The sequence below is a fragment of the Morus notabilis genome, unplaced genomic scaffold, assembly GCF_000414095.1.
Source record: "Morus notabilis unplaced genomic scaffold, ASM41409v2 Scaffold637, whole genome shotgun sequence".
In the NCBI taxonomy this organism is placed as follows: Eukaryota; Viridiplantae; Streptophyta; class Magnoliopsida; order Rosales; family Moraceae; genus Morus; species Morus notabilis.
Genome location: NW_010362898.1, coordinates 107478 through 129146, shown reverse-complemented (window position 1 = coordinate 129146; position 21669 = coordinate 107478). Strand labels below are relative to the sequence as shown.

The window sequence follows — 21669 nt, the reverse complement described above, 5'->3', positions numbered from 1 at the left end:
AGGGCAAAATGGGAATTTTAGAATTACGAAATTCTAAAAATTAAATACTCAAAAATAATTAATTGGGAATTAATTATTATTTAAATAATGTGATTATTTAAATTTGAATTTGAACACATCTAGATTTATCCATTTAAACTTATTTGATAAGTTGTTCAATTTAGAATTCAAACTAATTTAAGTTTGACTTAAATTCGAATTTGAATCTGAATTAAAATTGGACTACTGGATAAAGGATAAAATCTCTTCCTTCCCTATCTGCTATTGGCGCCACACACAGAAAAAAAAAACCCTAACAGTGTGGCTGGCCACCTTGGAGATAAGGGGAAGGGATTTTCTGTTCCAAATTCAAAATTGGAGATAAGGATTTGATTCTGTTTTGAAATTTGACTTCTACTCTTTAAATATGAGAATGATAGAAAATTGTGAACACAAATTTTGAAACAATAATTCATCCCTAAAAGTTAGTGCAGCCGAATTTCTCAAGCAAAAAAAAGAGAGCAAAATATTTTTCTCCAAAAAATTCCACATCGTGCATGCGTTGGTGTTTGTGGAAATTCGAGTGTTTCATAAACCTGTTTTGTCTCACGTGTGCCCACACACACGTCGACGTAGAATCAAGGAATTGACATGGAAGACTTTGGTTTTCTAAACACAAAGATTGGAGCAAGGACTGTTCGTGGACAAAGAACTCAAGTTATCATCCGAGTCGGCTTCCAGGTATTTTTCCGGATTGAGTTCTTGATATGTAAATTAATGCGATTAATTTTTTCGTGCATAAATTAATATAATCTATAGAGTATCTCAAAAGTTTTGTGAAAATTTTTGTTATACACGATCCGCCTCCCCGCCACGCTTCCGCACCCGAATTCGATTCGGGAACCAACATTTAATATTTATAAAAACAAATAAAACGTGAGCGAAAGGCCCATTAGAATGTATTTTGAAATAAATTTTATAAACAAATAAATGAATAAGTAAATGAACAAATAAGCAAGTAAATATATATGCAGTTCCAACACAACAGCTGAAACCTCACATCGTTTTTCTGAAAGGAAATATAAACTGAAAATTATGTATTACAGGCATCAGCAAGTAATTTATCCTCTGATAAATTACTTACACAACCACAAGCACAAGCCTTATCACCACCATAGTGGCCCGGTCTGAGTTTCGAGTTCTGCCCCCAAGGATACACTCTCCATATCCTATCTAGGCCATCAGCTGGTTTACCGATTCACAAGATCTCTTATCTTAAGAAATCATTCATTAAAAATTCTAAAATAGTTCATTATAATTCCAATAGCCAAAATCAAGCTATTGTGTTAAATTGCTTTTCTTTCGCAATCGTGCATGTCCTTTCTTTAAACATTTACAATGACAAAACTCTTTTGAAAATAGGCTATCCAAGAAATGTATAAGGAATCCTACCTCTCACGTACCAAACCTATGGCTAGCGTTGCACTATTCTGGCTTTTACTTCCTCAAAGCCTTCAATTCGACTCATCAGCTAGCACTGATACAAAATAACACTTTAGGATCCAATTCTCATTCCTAAATCAATTCAATCTCAATTATACACTTTGATTTCCTATAATTGTGCCTTGATTCAATTACCGGTTTCATAAATCATTTTATGTTTCAAATCATCATTTCAAGGGTTTTGATTCCAAAACATGAATTAAAGATGATAATCCATCTATTTTAGGTCCCCAAATGAAGCTAATTTAGGTTCTCTTCAAAAATCAAGGTTAAGACATCATTTTTGGACAAAACAGGGTCAAACCCCGTGTGCACCGGTCGACCGGTGACAGAGAGATTATTCTCCACCGGTCGGCCGGTGGAGAAGGAACCAGTCGACCGGACCGGTCGACCGGTAGGAGCCAGGCAGCTCGACCAACAGGGCCGATTCGAAGAAAATCCGGCCAAAACCTGCGATCCCGAGTTCAAATCCGTAATATTTCAAGGGGAAACAACTAAATCCAGGTTCTAGTTACTAAATCAAGCCCAAAGAACTAAAGATCCCCAATTTCTACCGGGATTTTACACAAAATCCATGAAAATCCATTTCGAACCAAAAATAAGTTTTCTAACCGAAAAATATGAGATTCAAGAAAAGTTTTTCAGTAATCTTACCTTAAATCCTTCTCTTGGCGTTGAAAACTCCTTGAAATTCTTCTTTGGTTCGAAATCCAGTTGATTTGAGACAAGAATGGGAGAGAGAGAAAGAGTGAGTGAGAGAACGAGAGAAAGAGAGATAGAGTGTGTGTGTGCACAGGAAGGAAAAAGAAAAAGGAAAGAAAACAAGTGCCAAAATATTTAAGAAGACAGTTCAAGAAATGTGTCTACACACACTTCTAGAAGGAAAATATAAATATTGACAATATTTAAATCCCTAGGAAATATTTAAATTTACATGTCAGAAATATTTAATGAACATAATTATCTAATTAAATCAGATTAGACATACTAATAAATCTTAATTACCTTAATTAATCTCATTTAATTTCTCGAGGTGTTACAATATTTCAATGATAGCACGAGGGTGAAAAGCAATTTAACAATAGTGCATCCAAAAAAGACTATCGTATAAGAATCTTTAAAAAAGAATGAAAATGATGAGATAAGCAAGAATGTATATTGGGGGAAAATAATAAGATTCAATGAGGGTGATCAGAGAAAAAAATAAAAAATAAGGGACTAAAGAAGCAAATAAAAAAAGAAAGGATGATCGAAAATGACAAAAGTAAGAAAAGCAAACAAAAAAAGAATGTATAGTTATAAAGATGATAAAAAAAAAACAAAAAAAACAAAGAGTGAGAGAGACCAAATAAGCAAATAAAAGAGGACCCAAAAAAATAAAAGGAAGGAAAACTAAAACTAAAACGTGAGACTAAAATGATAATAAGATTAAGTAATGGTGTGAGAAAAACAAAAATAAGGAACTAAAGAGGCTAAAAAAAGGAAGGGGGCTCAAAAACAAATAAAAGGAAGAGAAACAAGAAAAAGAAAAAAAAACAAAAATGAGGGACTAAAATGATAATAAGATTAAGTAAGGGTGAGAGACAAAACAAAAATAAATGACTAAAAAAGCAAGTAAAGAAGGAAGAGGGACAAAAAATAAATAAATGAAAGAAGAAGCAAAAAAAAGAGCCAAAAAAGGACTAAACTGATAATAAAATTGAATAAAATAAATTATAGGAACAAAAATGATAATAAGATTAAATAAAGGTGAGAGAAAAAATAAAAAATTAAAGATTATAAAAGAAACAAATAAGAAAACAAAGGGACTAAAAAACAAATAGAAAAAAAAAAGAGGGCGCAAGAAAAAGAAAGGAAAACATAAAAGGAAAAAAAGTACGAAGATGAAACGTTTCATCGCCGTCCCCTAAAAAAAATATTTTGTCCTCATGGGAGACGAAACACAATGAAAGTGTCTTTTGACATATATTGAAAGATGAAAGATATGTATGTATGTATATAAAAAAAAATGTTGGGGGGAGGGGTGTGGAGGTTGAGAGTTGGAATATAGTAAGATGAACAATATAAAATTTTCCTCCAGTCTGCCAGATAATTAATAATTAAGACATTAACAAAAAAAAAAAAAAAAGACAAGATCAAAACCACCGTAAATCTTTTGAACAAAAAGGATATGCTATTTTTTTTGCCGGAAAAATCTACAAGTGCTAGTTCTTCATTGAGTTTCCATTTCAATGGAAGTAATAATAATTCTATATATATAATAGTTGCCCCAATTCACGGACTTGCCCTAGCTTCCATATTTATTTCTTCTTCAATAGTGGACTGACTAGAATCACAAATCTAGTACTGGAGCAAGACAAAACTATTTACTGTTCGAGAAGATATAATATCGTATCAACAGACAATAAGTGATGGCCCATGTTGAGGAAAGGTTTTTTTTTTTTTTTGGGCCAAGCCGTCCATTGAGATTAGATACTTTTTTATGGTACTTAGATTTGATAATTTTTCTTGCATGGCATGATAATCCTCAATGTTAGCTTAGATTAGTGTAAGAATATTGCTCCACTTCTAATATTTGTAGTGGATTTGCGGCACATATCCACACACGATAAGGCAAAGCGTGTCCAACATCACACCACATAGCCGATAAGCAGCATATTATTTGGTCTATGAAAGGGCGGAAAACAAAAGTGGCACAATTCTGCTTAGCATAAAAATAAATTAATAAAGGAAGAAAATAATTATTTAAAGGGGAAAAGAATTACGTAAAAACCTTGTAATATAAATAAATATATAGGTGTACAAATTAATTTCGTGGAAATGTTGTCCCCATACATTACGTACTTGGTCATTTTTTTCATAGGTCATTATAAATCTATAGAATTTTGATGAATTCTACAAAAAAAAAAAAAAAAAAAAAATGCTGAATTTCCAATACTTAAATTAAAATCAGTCTGAAGGTCAAGTCCCTTCTAGTCTGGATATTGAATATTTATAAATCTAAAAGACAATGTACACACCAAATATGGCAGCCCAGGAATGTGGTCTGAGAGTGGCAATGGTAGAAAGTGATTATGTTAATGCAGTTCGAGCGTCGTAATTTATTAATTGCAGACGGTTTAATTTGTGAAGACATCAGGCGACTATTAGATTTGGCAGGCGGTGGTGTTTGTTGTTATGTTTCTCGTCGTCCAAACATGGCAGCTCCATACACTTGTGCAAGATGGTTTTTCATTTGGTATAGATTTGTTTTGACTGGAAGAATTTCCTACTTAGCAATAGTTGTAAGTGCCGAATGGCTGGATTTTAGTAATACAATTCAGTTTCATTAAAAAGAAAAACAAAAAAAAAACAAAACCATGTACACGCAAAGATTATGAGCCAATAATGTTAGGTCTATGCACGTAGCTAGTTAAAACTGGCCTTTCAAGAGGGCAAAAGACATGGACATGTGATGCTATAAGACAAGTGAAATCCTAATTTCCAATGAGTAGGTGAGTCAATATATAACACTAGGTAAAGTTAGATGGAAAACAACGCTATTAATTATTTCTTTTTAATGATAAACCTGTTCCGTGTTATTTTTTTCATTTTAAGTGATAAACATATCATTGATATGTATGTCGCTTTCCCCTATTTTAAGAGGAAAAAAACTTAAGTGATTAACATATCTAATCATTTTCTTTTTCTTCTGTTCAAGTGATAATTCTTTTTGTTGGAAGTACGAACAAAGTCCTAAATTGACAATAAATGAGACTCATGATAGATATATGTGGGAATGAGCTACTCCACTCACTAGATTAATCTTTTAAGTTAGAACCCTAATATTCTTTTAGTGAAGCTCATGGTTATAACAATTGGCATCAGAAATGGGATCCAGATGCTTCTAAATGTATGTACGACATGAATCTTTGATGTGCCAAATGAAAGTGTGTGGGTTCTAAAGTCTCACATTGATAATTAAAGTTGACAATTTGGGTCACAACACGAAACACAGCTCGACAGACTAATCAAATTAAAAAAAATTATGTCCGCATAAAAAATGTCTAATTGTAATAAGTATCCGACATCGTTAAACTCCTCATTTATTCATATATCTTGTCACACAACTCCTCATATCATTAATAGACAGGAAGTTAGCAGTTTGGAAAATGAATTAATATATTATATGGAATCCACGCATGCAATATATTCATATTATATACATGTAGCATAATATGTATGTGTGTGTGTGTGTATATCTCCAATAATACATATACCTTTCTTGCAAGCGAAACTGCAGGAGGAGATGGGCGTGAAGAGCGAGAGTCAGCTTTGTGGAATGCACCTTCTTCCTGCATGGCCAATTCAAGGCCGAAGCTGTCGATGCTCTTGAGAAGCTGGGCCGATTAGAAAAAAGAAAAAAAAAATCTTTTGAAGTGGATCGAGCGATGACTTTGGTTCAATAATTGACTTTGGTTCATTCCATTGACTGCTTTACTTTCCTATGATTAATAATTTAGGCATTATTTATTTTACCAATTCGAGTTTTTAATTTTAATTTTATTATAATTAAAAATTCTAATAAAAAATCACATCTAATTTTTCTGCTACAGTAAAAAATTTTCACATAAAATCACATCTCATCTCGAATTAAAAACTCAAATTTAAGAATTGAACTATACCTTAATTTCAACGGTTACATGCTAAATGCAAATTAATCATTGATCCATACAGAGCTAGAAATGTACGTAGTAAGCAAACAGAATAACGGGATATAAATTAAACTTATATACGATGCCAAAATAATTCCTTTAATACGGAAAAGAAAAGAAAGATTACGTAAGAGCTGGTAATTTAGGTCCAGTATAAGTACTCTGGGCGCAGCCACCCACAGTTAAGGGTACGTAGGCCGCTGTCCCACGGTAATTTAACTCTAAATTTATTTATGTGTGAAATTTGATGAAATTTATAGTTTGTTCTCCTTAAAATTATGAAGTTTTATATTTGTTGGACCTTATAATATGTGCAATCTCTCAGTACTTAATAATTATATGCGAAATCTTATAATGAAATTTTTGATACATTCCCCTAATTACTTCCTTGATTTATTATTTTTTGGCTTTGCCCTTGTATACATTGTCGTAAATATTGCTTAAGGAGATCACATTTTAATGCACAAGTACTACTGGTATTGATGTACTGGACTGTACTGGACATTGCATTCATCAGCATGATGCATGGTCTATATTGCATTCATAAGGATTTTCCAGATTTAATTCTAAGTTTATATTATTATGTTATGGTAAGGAATTTAATTAATTGCATGTTATCCTAAAAATTAATGATCCACGATTTTAATAAATTGTTATTTTAAATTTGTAATTTATGTATGTTTAGTTTGTTAAATATTTAGTTACGCAACATTATAAATATACTAAAAGAGAGTTCAGGGATACTGTTCATGCAGGCATAATTTACTGTTCCTAGTGAAGTGACGGTTTTACCCTTCTTTCCCTCTATAGTACAGCCACACTCGGCGGGCTTTTCGGTCATTTTGGTCTACATAAATCCCTAGGCCTTAGCTTCTTCGATCGACGTTTAGTTCATGCATCGTTTTTACACGTGTATTTTTTTTTTAAAAAAATTACTATAACAAATCACAAATTATGACACGAATTCCCTTTTCAAATGTCCCCTCCAATCCCGCCGCCTCTCTTAGTCTTACTCAACCGGCCCTTTCACTCTTGCCTTCAATCTTTCTTTTTTCTTCTTCTTTTTCTCTTCATCATATTTGCGAGAGTCGAATTCTTCTTCTTCTTCTTCATCTCGTCGTTTCTTCGTTAGATTCGGGAGAGAGAATCATCTCAGCATCAACTCAAGGTTTGGTCTTTTGGTTTGCTCCTCATTCTTTTCATTACCCACTCAAGTAAGTATCTCTTCGTCCTCTGAAGTATGGTATGACTTTCAATGGTATTCTTGATTTTTACAATTCTTTGGAGTCACCAATTTGATTTTGTTTTCTGGAAATTTATTTGGGGGAAAGTATTTTATCTGTTGTTTGGTTGCCGAGAAACAAAAAAAGCAAGTGAGCGTGGAAAAGTTTATGGCTTTTACATTCTTGACATGAAATTTTTTGTTTTTTTTGTTTTTTTGTCTGGTTGATGATCGGTAATTAATGAGAAGGATGATCAATTGAGGCTATTGATGATCAAGGTAGAGTTTTGGATTATAACTGATGATTTTTTTTTTGGCTTATATCAATCCATTGTTTTCTATAAGCCAAGGGTAATTTTTCTTCCACACGATTTATCGGAGCTTTCAGGTCGTATTCCAGTTCTATGGCCCCATGATTCGATTTTTTTTTTTTTGGATTTTATTTTCAGTAAATTTATTTGGTGGAAAATATTTTATCTGTTGTTTGGTTGCTGAGAAACAAAAGGGCAAGTGAGCGTGGAAAAGTTTATGGCTTTTAGATTCTCGGCGTGAAAGTTTTTTTTCTTTTGTTTTTTTCTGGTTGATGAGCGGTAATTGATGAGAAGGATGATCAATTGAGGCTATTCATGATCAAGCTAGAGTTTTAGATTATAACTGATGACTTTTTTTTTTCTTTTTTTGCTTTTGCTTATATCAATCTATTGTTTTCTATAAGCCAAGGGTAATGTCTCTTCCACACGATTTATCGGAGCTTTCAGGTCGTATTCCAATTCTATGTCCCCATGATTCGATTTTTTTTCTTGGATTTAGATATTCTCACGAAAGATTACCTTGTCCGATCAGAAATTCTTCGTCTCCACCTACAACAATGCCGGCGTGGTAAGACAAATTTTGTTAGTGTTTTTGCTAAAATTTTGATTTTTTTTTTTGTTTTCTTATATCGTCTCAACTCAGAGCTCTTCGGATTCTCTCTCTAAACAATGATTTGCACTTCTCAAACTGCGACTTTTGCTGTTTTAGATCTTCATTTTGGTTTTCGATTTTGGTATTTTCATGGCTTTGTCCTTTCGTGGATCGAGTTTGGTTAGTTTATGTTCGAATTTTTTTGCGGAATGAGATTGCTTTGACTGGTTTGGTTTGGATTTGAAACGAAATTTTCTACTTTGGTAAAAAAATTTCATGTGGTGAAATGGCACGCAAGAAGATTAGAGAGTAAGATTCGAAGAGATTGTTGAATGAGCATTTCAAGAGGCTCTCTAGCCGTGAATTGCCAATCAAATCCGCTCAGGTTAGTATTTGATTTTTTTCTTTTTTTTTTTAGATTTTGTTCCTGTTTAGCTTATAGATCTCGAATGTTAAGCCTCTTTTAGCTTTTTTTATTGCATTTTTGTAATGGTGACTTTCATGGCCACTTGATCTCACTTCAATTGTCAGAATTTGATTAATCTGGTTTTGTTTGTGTATTTCTTCGTTGTGAACTTAATTTATCTTATATATTTAGGATTAAGAAGGTATAGTTCATCATATTCAGAATTAGAAGGTAGAATTTTGATTTCGTCAACCGTTAAAGAGTTTTATTTTCTCTTTCTTTTTAGAGAAGAATTTTTTAGATTGGTGTTTGTGTCTAGCTTTGCTGATTAAATTGTGATTTGTTTTTTGTTATGCCATAGATTACTGAATCAACCGATCTCAATGACTTAGCAAACAATGAGCCTTGGCTTTCATCTTCCAAACTGGTTGTTAAACCCGACATGTTGTTTGGAAAGCGTGGAAAGAGCAGCTTTTCTTTGAATCTGGACTACGCTCAAGTTGCCACTTTTGTCAAGGAGCGACTTGGCAAAGAGGTATTTTTATTTTTTTCCTCTATTTTCATTCATGCTATACTAAAGAGTTTTAATCCAAGGCTGCAAATTTTCTTGAGAAGTTGACTTTGAGCTTAGCTTTCAACTCTGTCTTTGAACTCTTCCGAAATAAACTCTTTTCCTTTTTTTCCCCTCTATGTTGTTGTAATAGTGTATTGCTTTATGATTTATTTAGGTTTTAGGTTTCTCTAGACCGACTTAGTGCAGCTACATGTGATGTTCTTATAAGTTATAAACTACTTTAATCTATTTTCTTCCTGTTATTTATAAATAAATGTTGTTGTGTATGAATCTGTTTCATATATGCCTGTTTACGTTCGATCATTTATTGCTCTATTTCACTTTGGATCATTTACTGCTTTATCATTTCATCACTACATTTACTACTGCTTCTGTTCGTATATTAAGTATACTCGTAATTTTTAATTATATTTTTTTTATTTAAATCGCATTATGTATTTAATTATTTTCTTTTATAATATTTGTAGTATCGGATGGAGGGAGAAAGAGGAACGCAGATTCAGACGCAGTCTGCTACTTCTAGATCATCTACAACAGGAGCAGTTAACAAGGAGGATATTATGGAGCAATTTCTGGGCACCCGCAGAGGACACAAGACTGACTGGAGTGGGTCGCACACTCCCACAAAAGGTTTATCGAGGGGATGCGTCATTATCTAGCTCACGCTCGGCAAGATCTTTTACGACACGTTCGGACCCACACGTAGAAGAATACTTACAACAGAGTTACCAACAAAACCTACAGCTGTATGAGAGCGCTAGAATAATGCAGGACTTCATCACTCAAATGCACCCCAACATGACTTTCCCAGCGGTTACTCCTCCTGTGTCGTATGTTCGTCCAGGTCATCCGCCTCTGAATCATTTCGATGATAACGATGATGATTTTAGTGATACTGCTAATTTAGGATATTATATTTTTATTAATGTAACAATTTTTATTTCTGTAAATTTCTAATATAATTACATTTTTATTTTATTAATTACTTTCTACAATAATAATTTTTTTTCTATTTTTTATTATTTATTTCCTTTTATTTAATTCTTCTTTATTATTATAATATCATGAATTATATTTAATATTGGGTTTAAATATATAGTAATATACAATATTAATTATTAAAATGAGAAAAAAAATAATTAAAATATTAAAATATTATTTACGACGATAAATGTGGTCGCAAAAAATATAAGTCACGTCAGTTAATTCTGCATATTTTGCGACGACTTAATTCGTAAAATGTCGTCGCAATTGTAAATACTCAATGTCATGTCATCTTAACGATATAACTGACGAAATAATTGCAGCGGTTCATTTGCGATGATTGTCGTCGCAACTATAATTGTGACAACTGCTTGTCGTTACAAAAATTGTTTTTGCGACGAATCAATTGCGGTGACAGGTTTGCGACAAGTGGTCGCTAAAAATTCATTTGCGACGACTTTGTATTTTTTGCAACGACTTTTTGCCATCGCTAATAGCCCTCTTGTAGTGTGTCTATTCGTGTTTGTTTGACTGATATTTTGCAGTTCAAGTAGTATTTAGCGCATTCCAAGTGCTATTAATAACATTTGCCTACATCTTTTTAATGTTTGTGGGCAATATTGAATGTATTGGTTTACTGTAGTGATATTAATCTATGATGTTTGTGTTTTTATTCTTTTTTGTTTATATTTGATTCTGTCATGTTATTAATAAATGTTGTTGATATATAGCACTCACATAAATTGTCTTCTATTATTGTTCTGTTGTTAATAAATGTTAGAAATTTATGTCTTATCTTCTTTGATTTTTTTATTAAATATTGCTGAGATATTAAGTTTGCGTTTATTTATTTCTCTGTGATATATATATATATATGTTTATTTGACATATTTTAGCTTAAGTTAGATTTTTTATATGGCGATGGTGATGATAATTTATTTTGATATACTGAGTTCTATCTAATATGTCTAAAAATTGTTGTGGATATGTTTTCCTCAACTAAATCTTGATTTTGTTTATCCATTTTGGCTAAAAAATTTTAGCTATCTCTCTTTTTTTGTTTCCATTTATTCAAATGATTTTAGATACTTTCCATTACTGTTTTATTCAAGAGTTATTTAGATATATATTAGTTTTATTTTACTTATTCTAATGCTTTGTGTTTGTGACATTATTGTTACATTCAAAGAACTTCAGTTTTGTTTTTCATTATTTATGGTTTTGAGTTTTTCATTTGGTACATACATATGTTTATTTGATATATTTCACCTTCAACTTTTTTTATATGGCGATAATGATCACAATTACTTTTGACATTTTGAGTTTAATATAATTTATCTAAAAATTAGTATGAATGTGTCTCCTTCACTTGAACTATGATTATATCTATTTTTTTCATTAAAACTTTTTGACCATTTCTTTTTTATTCCTTTAACTTATTCGGATGCTTTTACTTTCTTAGATTCAATAATTCATTCAAAAGTCATTTACATATACATTAGCTCTTTTTTTTTTTTTTTTTTACTTATTCCGGTGGTCTTGCTTTCTCGGTATTACTATTTCATTCAACAGTTTTGGTTTTTTTTTTTTTTTTTTGCTTTGTCTTTCTCTATCAGTTTTGGATTTGTGGTATTTCTGTATTAAGTATTTCAATCAAAATTTATTTCTTTATGTAACATCCTTACCTTTTTTACCTTTTCATTTGTTTTATTGTTTGATTTTGAATTATTCAGTTTGCTCTTTTTATCTCTTTTTTCCTCACTTCCATGTGAGAAGGCTTTTGAGTCTTTACCTGTCTTATGTTGTGATTGTATACTTCTATCATCAATTTTTTTATTATTTTTTCATTTGTTATTGTTTAGGCTTCTTCGATCATTTTGGAACAAATGAAATTCTAGACTTTATTGCTTATTCAATGCCTTGATTCTGTCCACTTCTTTTATTTTACTTGGACAGAAATGATAGGCTTTATTGTTTTTTTGATGTTGGTGTTTTTTGTTTTCATTTAATTCACCGGACAGTTTTTAGAAAATCTTACATTTACTCCAGTCATTTATTTTGTCTTACATACATATAATAATCTGTGTGGCAGATATAATATTTTAATAATTTTTGTGTTTTTGTGTAGTTGCCATCAGTGTTTTTTATTCTAAGAAAAACATTGATCTAGGCAGCAAAAAAAATGGCCATAAAAATATAAGATAATCGATTTGTTACACATTATTGAGAATTCTGAATATATGAGCCACATTTGCTACATAAAAATAAAACTATATTTATCCCTTATTCATGTTTTTGTTGTTTTTCCTTTTTCCTTTTTTTGTGTATTCATTCATTTATTTATTTATCTATATTTTTTAGATTTTTTTAACTTCTCTTTTTTTCTTTTGGTTAAATTTATATAACCAAATTATATTACAACAGACGTTTAATTTGTTTGTTCATCTATGAAGGAGGAAGCTAAAGACACACAGATAGAGACATGAATCATATTGTTTGTATTGTTTGTTCATGAAGTTAATTTATGTATTGTCTTTATCATATTAATTTGTTTTGTACATAGTTATACATAACGTTGTAAATTTTAGATTTTTACCGTTATAAATGTATGATGACCGTCGACATTTTGATATTATTTTATTCCCAGTAAATTATAATTGCAGATATATAATTTGATAAATTTGTTATTACAAATTATTTGCCTAACTATTTACTATGAATTTTAATATATTGTAGTTAACTAGATATAGGTGATTTGGGCAAACATAATTTTTTACTTCTTACCGCTAAAATAATTGCATATTCTAATTACAATATGGATAAGAAATAAAGAAACAGAAAAACAAAAGCTCAAATACTTTGTAAAAAAAACTTTTAACTACAATATTATATAGATGTATGTATATAAACTAATTCTTTACTATAAAAACTTGTAACTTTTTATATAATTCAACAATATTTTCCGTTGCAGGGTGAATGACTAGTATGTTTCTATAAGCTTAAGTCCTTGTATAATTTACCTTTCGAATTTAAGTTTCCGTCCGAGTTATTGTTATTATGGTTTTAGATAATATCATGTAATATGTTTGAAACAGTAATTTCAAAGTTTTAAAGTAATGTTATGCAATAAAAAAAATCTCTAAAATTTAGCAAGTTCAGACTTAAATTTAAGCATGCTTAATAATGGTTTGAGAAGTCAAGTTGTTACAGTAATGTGTCTATCATTTCCTCAATAGGACAGTCCCTCTAACGTTACATGTAGAAGTTAAACATATAACTTGGTATTTTTTTTAACGTAACCGATATTAAAAATGTGAGACATTAAAATATTTAATCATCTACAATTACTATTACATCTTTCCAAAACTCGTAATATGTTCAACGACTAAATTAAAGTGTAATAATAATCTGAAATAGTTAAATTTCTTAGTGTTACATCTTTCTAATATTAACGTTACATTAAATAATTATCATATAATTATATTAAATGATGTATGTTATTACAATATCACGTTTTCACTTCCACATATAACATATTATATTTGGGGAGAGAGTGCACTTGGGTGGGACCGTAAACAAGGCCGATATGTGTGTGCAATGACTTTTTCTTTCCTTACTAGCTAGTGTTACTTACCAAATTCATGGATTATTTCTCGAGTGATGTTGACCACAGTTTGGGAGTTGACGAAAATGGTCCACGGGCCCGTTCACTTCGCTGATTCGAGTTTAGAATTCGAGTTTTACTACAGTAAAAAGCTCTCACAAATAATCATATCTAACCTTTTTGCTAGTAATAGACGTTTGTGTGCCTATAGCATGCACTCGATGCTTGAGTTAAATAAATCATTGCCATTAATATATTATCTGTGGTAAAAAAAAAAAAAAAAAAAAAGTTGTTAAACACTATGATCATGAAGAGTAACGCGCATGTATTCCTTCATTCTCACCAAGTCGTCTATATATTAATGATTCTTGAATGGTAAAGGAATCAAATTAGTTTGTCTTGAAAGAATCTACTAGCTAGTTCTAGTGTGTTATCATTGTTTCAAGGAAGACCACCAGAATTTATCCTTACGTATCTATATTAATAGGAGATCAACGTGGGATTTATAATGACATCTAAACAAATCAATAATTAATTAGGAGATATATTTACGTGTGTTCTTTAATTTTTTTTTTTTATATGGATATCATATTGCTAACTTGTTGAACTTATATGTCATAATATCCCCATCACCTTAGAGTAGTTTATTTTTTCTTTTTTCAGATTGCGTATAGAGTATATTATTCAAATAAGCACAAATACAAGTTTTTTTTTTTTTTTAGATTTGTATACCATATTCTTTATTAAAGTAAATGGGTTCAGAAAGCCTCTCATATGTTTTTGATCAGTTGTTACTTAGAATATGGTTTCTCTAATACATATTCTAGCCTGCTTTGAATGAATAATTCTCAGGGTGACGACAAATTAAAACATTTATGGTTTCATTTCTCAATATAATTTACCAATGATTTTATTGGATATATATATATATATATAAATTTTTTTAAGAAATTAAAAAAAGAACCACACCTGCAGATCAATAATTGCTAGCTTATAGAAAGCAGAAAAAAAAACGTACCAACTTAGAAATTTTTGGGCTAATCTTGTGCTAACTTTTAATTACTATTTTGTTATTGGTCAATACAATCTTTTGTTATTAATTAATGTGTCAATTTTTTAAATAATTGTCAACAATATAGCAACAACTTAAAATTAGTACAAAAAGTTAATATCTAAAATTAATGTACCTAATATTATTTAGAAAGAATAGAGTAGTAGATATAAATAAAATTATAAAAGAATGATTCGAGAGGAAAAAACCATGCCAATTTAGGGTGTGTTCATTCCATAATTCAAGTAATGACTTAAGTCATATTATTATAGTATTTTATCTCATAAAAATTTAAATTTAATTTTTTTATTATAATATTTTTTTCTCACATACGTAATTTAAATCATGCAAAAGAACAAGCCCTCGAGTACCTCTGTGCCAGATTTTTCTCAAGCAGAGCTCACATTCCACGTGTCAAAATATGATTCAATGAAGAGCCACAATTACAAAGGTCTCGTTCACTTTACAAATTCAAGTTTTCAATTCAAGTTAAAATGTGATATTTTCTAAAAAAATTTTACTGTGACAAAAAAAATTAGATTTGATATTTTATAAAAAAATTTTATTATAAAAATTTAAAATTTAAAACTCAAATCCATGCCAAAAATTTCCAACTCACATGCGGTAAAAAGACCATCGTTTTGACTATCTGAGTAGCCGAGTAACTCCAGTTAATTCGCTAGGCTCAGGACTACAAAACTCCAATGCAAAGCCCCCGGTTGATTGGTTCAAAGTTCAAAAGTCGTCACCCCTCATCTGACTTGCCTTCGTAAATCCAATTAGATCTTGCCATCTGTTTCCAACTCTAGACCAGGTAAAGATGTTCGGATATTCCCCTCTCCCTCCGCCGGTGAAGACCCGACAAGGGTTCGCGTCCATTTTCTTCATCCAAACGACGAAGACGACCCAAAATTACTCTGCACAGACGGTCTCGTTCTCTCCATATTTCTCTCTCTAGAGTAAGTTTCCTTCACTCTCTAGAATGTGGAAAGATATATCTCTGAATGTGAAGAAATTTCTCTTAATTTTTTAGTTTTACGAACATTCTCTAGAGTAAGTTTCCTTCTCTCTCTAGAATGTGGAAAGATATTTCTCTGAATCTAAAGAAATTCTCTTAATTTTTGAGTTTTGCGAACATTTTTGTCGATGCATGTGTATATTCTGTTTGTGCGCATAAGTTTGATTGTATCGATTGTGGAGAAAATTTTATTCTAGAAATACTGTCAAAATTTGTTAAAGAAGCTCAAGATCGCTTATATCGCTTTGCATTTGTAGTCGAAACATGAGTTTTAGCCCCTAAAGAGCTGATACTGCTTCGTTTTTTGTTTTTCGTTTTTTTTTTTTTTTTTTTTTTTTTTTTTTTTTTTTTTTTGTTTTTGTTGAAATTTAGGGTTTTAGATGTGGATGGACTTAGTTATCTGTCTCCCAAAGAAATTGCGTTTTTCTGAGTTAGTATTAGTAGCCATACAGCAAATTTGTGATATGTTTACTGCGAATGTCGTTTCGCGGAAATTGTTATGATGATGATAATAATGTGTTTGTGTTGTGTCAATGTTTGTATGTTTTCTTGATTAAGAATGTATCGTGGATTCGTGAATAGCTTTGTAATTTTTTTTTTTTTTGGGGATTCTAGGGTGAAGTTGCTGAATCATGTTATTGTCTTGTCGCCAAATTTTTTGTTAGTTTAATGCATGTTTCTAATGTGGATTCAAATTTAAATCAGATGGACTACAGCTCGGACGATGAATCAGATATCAGTGACTCTGAAATCACTGGCTATGCTGAGAAACCGTATGGGCAATTGAGAGGTGGAACTTACAAAGTAAAGGGCGCCAATGGCACCCTTAGGTGCCCCTTTTGTGCTGGGAAGAAGAAGCAAGATTACAAGTTTAAGGATTTGCTACAACATGCTTCTGGAGTTTCTAAAGGTTCAGCTAACAGAAGTGCGAAACAAAAGGCGAACCACCTTGCCTTGGCAAAGTATTTGGATGCTGAGCTAGCAGGTGAAGTAGCTCGAACCGAGCTTCCAGCCATCTCAAGGCCTGTCTTGCAGCATACCGAGCAAGATAATCAATATGTGTGGCCTTGGACGGGGATTATTGTAAACATAGTGGGGGGAGGAAATGACGGATTAAGTTTCCCCGATTCTAGTCACTGGTTAACCAAGTTCTCTAAATGCAAACCTTCAAGAGTTCAAACTTTTTGGAATGGGAAAGACCGAACATCAGAGGCCATCGTAGAATTTGAAGGGGATTGGAACGGTTTTATGAATGCAACTCAGTTTGAAAAGATCTTGGAAAATTATGGCCGTGGCAAAAAGAGTTGGATGGATGTACCGGAGACGCGTCGTGGCTCAAATATCTATGGTTGGTGTGCACGTGCGGACGACTATAATTCCCAGAGGCCAATAGGGGAATACCTCCGCCAGAAGGGACAGCTGAGAACAATATCTGATATTGATCGTGAAGCAGCTCAAAACAGATATACTGTTGTGGCACACTTGGCTACTAGAATTGACATGACAAACAAAAACCTGGATAAACTACAGTACAAGTACATTGAGAAGACCGTGTCTATGAGTAGGATACTTGAAGAGAAAGAATCGCTACACCTAGCTTTTATAGAAGGTTTATCTCTGTCTCTCTTTTAATTTGTGACTGATTTTATATGCAATATTGATACAAATTTTTTATGCTTATTGATCAGAAACAAGGAAGATGCAGCGCATTGCACGAGAGAATTTTGAAAAGGTTTTAGCAGAACAGGAAAAATTGAGTAATGACTTGGAGAGAAAGAAGAAGAAGATTGATTCCTGGAGCAAAGAATTAAACAAACGCGAGGCACAAACTGAGCGTGAAAGAACACAACTTGACGAGGAGAAACAAAAGGTGGAGTATGAGGCAATTCTTACCGGCTCAATGTTGCACTTTACTAGTCACCTAACTAACTCTTACCTTCGGCTGTGGTAATCTTTTAATCGTCCTAGTTATTACTTAGTCATCTGTTTTTTCAGTGCTGCCTCATTGGATATAAACATCAGTACAGTTCTTCTTTCAAACAAATTACTTGCATTGCATGCTTTATGCACACAGATGCACATTTGTCATGTCAACCATTTACATCATTAGATGAACTTAATGACCTGATGGCTTTTTGTTTCCAATTTTTCTTTTCCAAGAAAGATATATCCACTTGTCAGCACAAGCAGGAGCCTTTTGAAGTGTTTTAATTGTTTGTTTCCAATGATTCTGTATTCTTGTAACTGATTTTTTCTCCTTTTCTAGAATAATGTGATAAACAGTTCTCTTGAATTGGCTTCGATGGAGCAAAAAAGGGCTGATGAGAATTTCTGTAGGCTGGTTGAAGAGCAAAAGGTCTGCTTCTTATTCCTGTAACGTTGGTGTCTTTACTTCATTCTCTTGTTGCTACTTTCGCGGACTACTAAAAATTCCATTTAACTTTTTCAGAGGGAGAAAGAAGAAGCCTTGAATAAAGTACTTCAGTTAGAGAAGCAGCTGGATGCTAAGCAGAAGTTGGAAATGGAAATTGAAGAGTTAAAAGGGAAACTACAGGTGATGGAACATCTAGGAAAAGATGATGAAGCCGTCCAAGCAAAGATGAAAGAAATGAATGATGAGTTGAAGGAAAAAATTGATAATATGGACGATTTGGAGTCTCTAAATCAGACTCTTCTAACTAAAGAACGCGAGACCAATGATGAGTTACAAGAAGCTCGTAAAGCGTTAATTGCTGTAAGTTTTTGACCTTTTCCTTTTGTCAGAGAGTCAGACAAGAAAGTTAAATGATTATTGTCATTTAGCGAATGTTTCTAGTATCGGAATGCAACATGCAAGAAATGCCTCAATCAACATTGGATATGACTTTTTTAATAGGAGTAGGAGACCACTAAATATTTCAAAAGGGGGAAAAAAAAAGGAGACCGCTAAATTATTGCCCCATAATGTACAGTCCAAATATCATAATTAGCTTATGAAAGATGATTATGATCGTCCAAAGTGCCTTATGTACAGCATGCTTCTGAAGGATTAGTAGAAAATTAGTAATCAGTGGTATATTATCTTACTCCAATTCCAATCGTTTGACAATTTTTTTAAAAAAAAATCTTTTATTACATAATATCAGTGGTTGACTGCCTCAGACCATAGAACATCCTCCAAGACACACATATACGTCACATGATGAGTAAACAATGACAAATTGGACTGACAAGACTTTTTTCTCAGGCAACTGATTTATTGACTGCCAAGACTCATATTGGAATAAAGCGAATGGGAGATCTTGATGAGAAGCCCTTCATCAAGGTATGCAGGGAAAGATCTCTGGAGGAACCAGAACTGCAGGGCAGCACTCTATGCTCCTTGTGGACAGAAAAACTTAAAGATCCTAGCTGGCATCCACTTAAGGTGGTTACTATTAATGGGAATCACCAGGTATATCCTTTGTTTAAATTAATTTTCAATTTTGAAGCATGCTGCATTAAAGTTATGTTGAAGCTTGTTCATGGACTAGTTACTGATAGCTATGTGTGTATGTGTTTGCTGACGTACTACGCACGTTTTCTCCGGTCCTTCTGTTTCTTTCATCATGTTAATGGAGAATGAGGGTGATTTTATGGGAAAAATTTAGATGACATTTGTTGCCTTATTTGGAACTTGTAAAGAACGTGGTTGTTTGGGGGAGGTTTCATGTCTCTGAATCTGATGTTATACTAATAAATTACAATGCAGGAAGTAATAGACGAGGAAGATGAGCAGCTGAGAAATCTCAGGGAGGAGTGGGGAGATGAGATATATACGGCAGTTGTTACAGCCTTCAAAGAAATTAACGAGTATAATCCGAGTGGGAGATACACTGTTCTTGAACTTTGGAACTTTAAAGAAGGAAGAAAAGCCACCTTAAAGGAAGTAATTGCTTTTGCCCTGATGAATATGAAGCAACTTAAGCGCAAGAGAACATAGTGAAGGTCAGTATTTTATACATTTCAAAATCCAATTGTTCACAAGGCTTGGGCTCATTCATTCTCCCAAATCAGGCTTCAATGGTTTTGGTTAACCAAATGATATCTTTTGGCTTAATTGTCGATATGCAAAGAAATTATATTAAAACTTTCATAAAGCTATAGTTTTTATTCATGAGTTCTTTCTTAGTGGCAGGGAATGTTGAGAAAAAGAAGTGGGAGCTGATAACCTTTTGCAAGGGGAGATGCATTTGCAAGCGATACAAGCTGACGGTTTTAACGTGCTAATGTAACCCTTTTCTTATGCTAGCAGTGTGGAAAAAAAACCTATGCTTCGTAGAATATTCCCGAGGAAGGAAGGAATTGTACAAATCTCTCATTTTTTATTTCTCTCCTATCTTTGAAACCACTTGAGGTAAAGCTAACATCGTTACTGTGGTTCCAACTTTTCTCATATATTTTTGCTCCCTTCAGCTTCGGATCTTATAAACCAATATATTCGGAAAATTGGCCAGGAAAAAAAAAAAAAAAAAAAAAAAAAAAAAAAAAAAAAAAAAAAGGGGTTCTTTCATCATGATTTTCTTAAACCGTTTTGTACCGTTCAATGACCATAAGACTGAAGTCATTCCGATAAATATCTTAGGAAGCATGAAGCATACTAAGCATGAACTCAATAAATCATACTAAGATAGCAGTTCATGACTTTTTTTTTTTTTTTTTATTGGCATGAGTGCATGATTTTTATTAAATAGTAAAAGTAAAATAAAATGCTAAAATAGATGAGAAGAGAACGACGTGCTCAAACAAAGAGCACTCTGTTTTAGAGACCAAAAAATTTAGATCTCGTTCATTTCATTAATTCGAGTTTAAAAAGTTCTCACACAATATTACATCTCAACTCGAATTAAAAACTAGAATTAGCAAACCAAACAGGCTAAGAAATTTAAAACAAAAATAAGAAATGTCGTTACCGATTTGTGTTCACCACGTATTTATTTCCTTAATTCCTAAAAATAAAACGACAAAAATCTCCTCCTCCTTTTTGATTGCAAATTTTGTGTTAATAAAGACACATTTAGAACTCATTTTAAAATAATTTTATTTTTCTGTATGAAAATGAAAATGAAAACGTTTTTAATTTCAAATATAAATTATTTTTGAAAATGCATTTAGTAATTTTATTAAGAGATTATTTTTAATATAAAAAAACTCATTAATGTCTCTCTCTCTACTCAAGAGAACAGAAAACAAAAATAAAAAATAAAAAATGACTAATTTCTCTCATTTTACATTAAACTAAAAAATTATTTTCATTTACATTTTTTGTCTTTAATTGTGCTAAATGTCATTTTAAAATCATTTTTATTTTTCTTTCTTGAAAAACGTAAAAAATAAAAATAAGAATAATTCCAAATACAACATAGAATTCTCTGGATTTCTTTTTTTTTTATTTATTTGATTCCTTCTAGCGTTGTGTGAGGAAGCGAGTAGGGAAGGGCCCAAATTCCCAATTACCTTCCTCTACTTCCTCTCCTCTTCCGAAGACTTCTCTCTATTTTCTTTGCAAATAAAAAGAAAAAGAAAAAAACAAACAAACAAAATTAAAACACGCAAAAAGGAAAACATGAACGACCAACGGCGGCAACAAATATGAGCTATCATGAGTTTATAAGAAAGTATGTTACTCCACACATTAGGTAAATTTTTTAAGTTAATTTTTTGAGGTTAACTTTTAAGTTGGAATCTTAATCTCTTATGTAAACACTTTTTA

The 21669-nt window shown here is 31.9% G+C and overlaps 1 protein-coding gene and 1 long non-coding RNA gene across 4 annotated transcripts; both read left to right on the top strand.

The window, feature by feature from the left end:
• Positions 1 to 7174: 7174 nt before the first annotated feature.
• Positions 7175 to 10172, top strand: LOC112092518. 2 transcript variants are annotated; one of them, XR_002902623.1, is made up of 5 exons: positions 7175 to 7390; positions 8209 to 8277; positions 8603 to 8686; positions 9069 to 9242; positions 9749 to 10172. It is a non-coding gene; the product is annotated as an uncharacterized LOC112092518 (long non-coding RNA). The 2 variants fall into 2 exon arrangements; XR_002902624.1 differs by lacking the exon at positions 7175 to 7390 and adding an exon at positions 7415 to 7677.
• A 5596-nt stretch (positions 10173 to 15768) lies between these two features.
• On the top strand, positions 15769 to 20288 carry LOC21396070 (factor of DNA methylation 1). Of its 2 annotated transcripts, none has more exons than XM_024168931.1 (8): positions 15769 to 15879; positions 16644 to 17547; positions 17627 to 17808; positions 18205 to 18294; positions 18388 to 18672; positions 19165 to 19371; positions 19669 to 19904; positions 20095 to 20288. In XM_024168931.1, the coding sequence occupies exons 2-7, from the start codon at positions 16644 to 16646 to the stop codon at positions 19897 to 19899; spliced, it is 1899 nt and encodes a 632-aa protein (XP_024024699.1). In that variant the 5' UTR covers positions 15769 to 15879; the 3' UTR covers positions 19900 to 19904; positions 20095 to 20288. The 2 variants fall into 2 exon arrangements, with proteins under 2 accessions (XP_024024699.1, XP_010101455.1); XM_010103153.2 differs by having other exon boundaries at positions 20089 to 20288.
• Positions 20289 to 21669: the final 1381 nt, after the last annotated feature.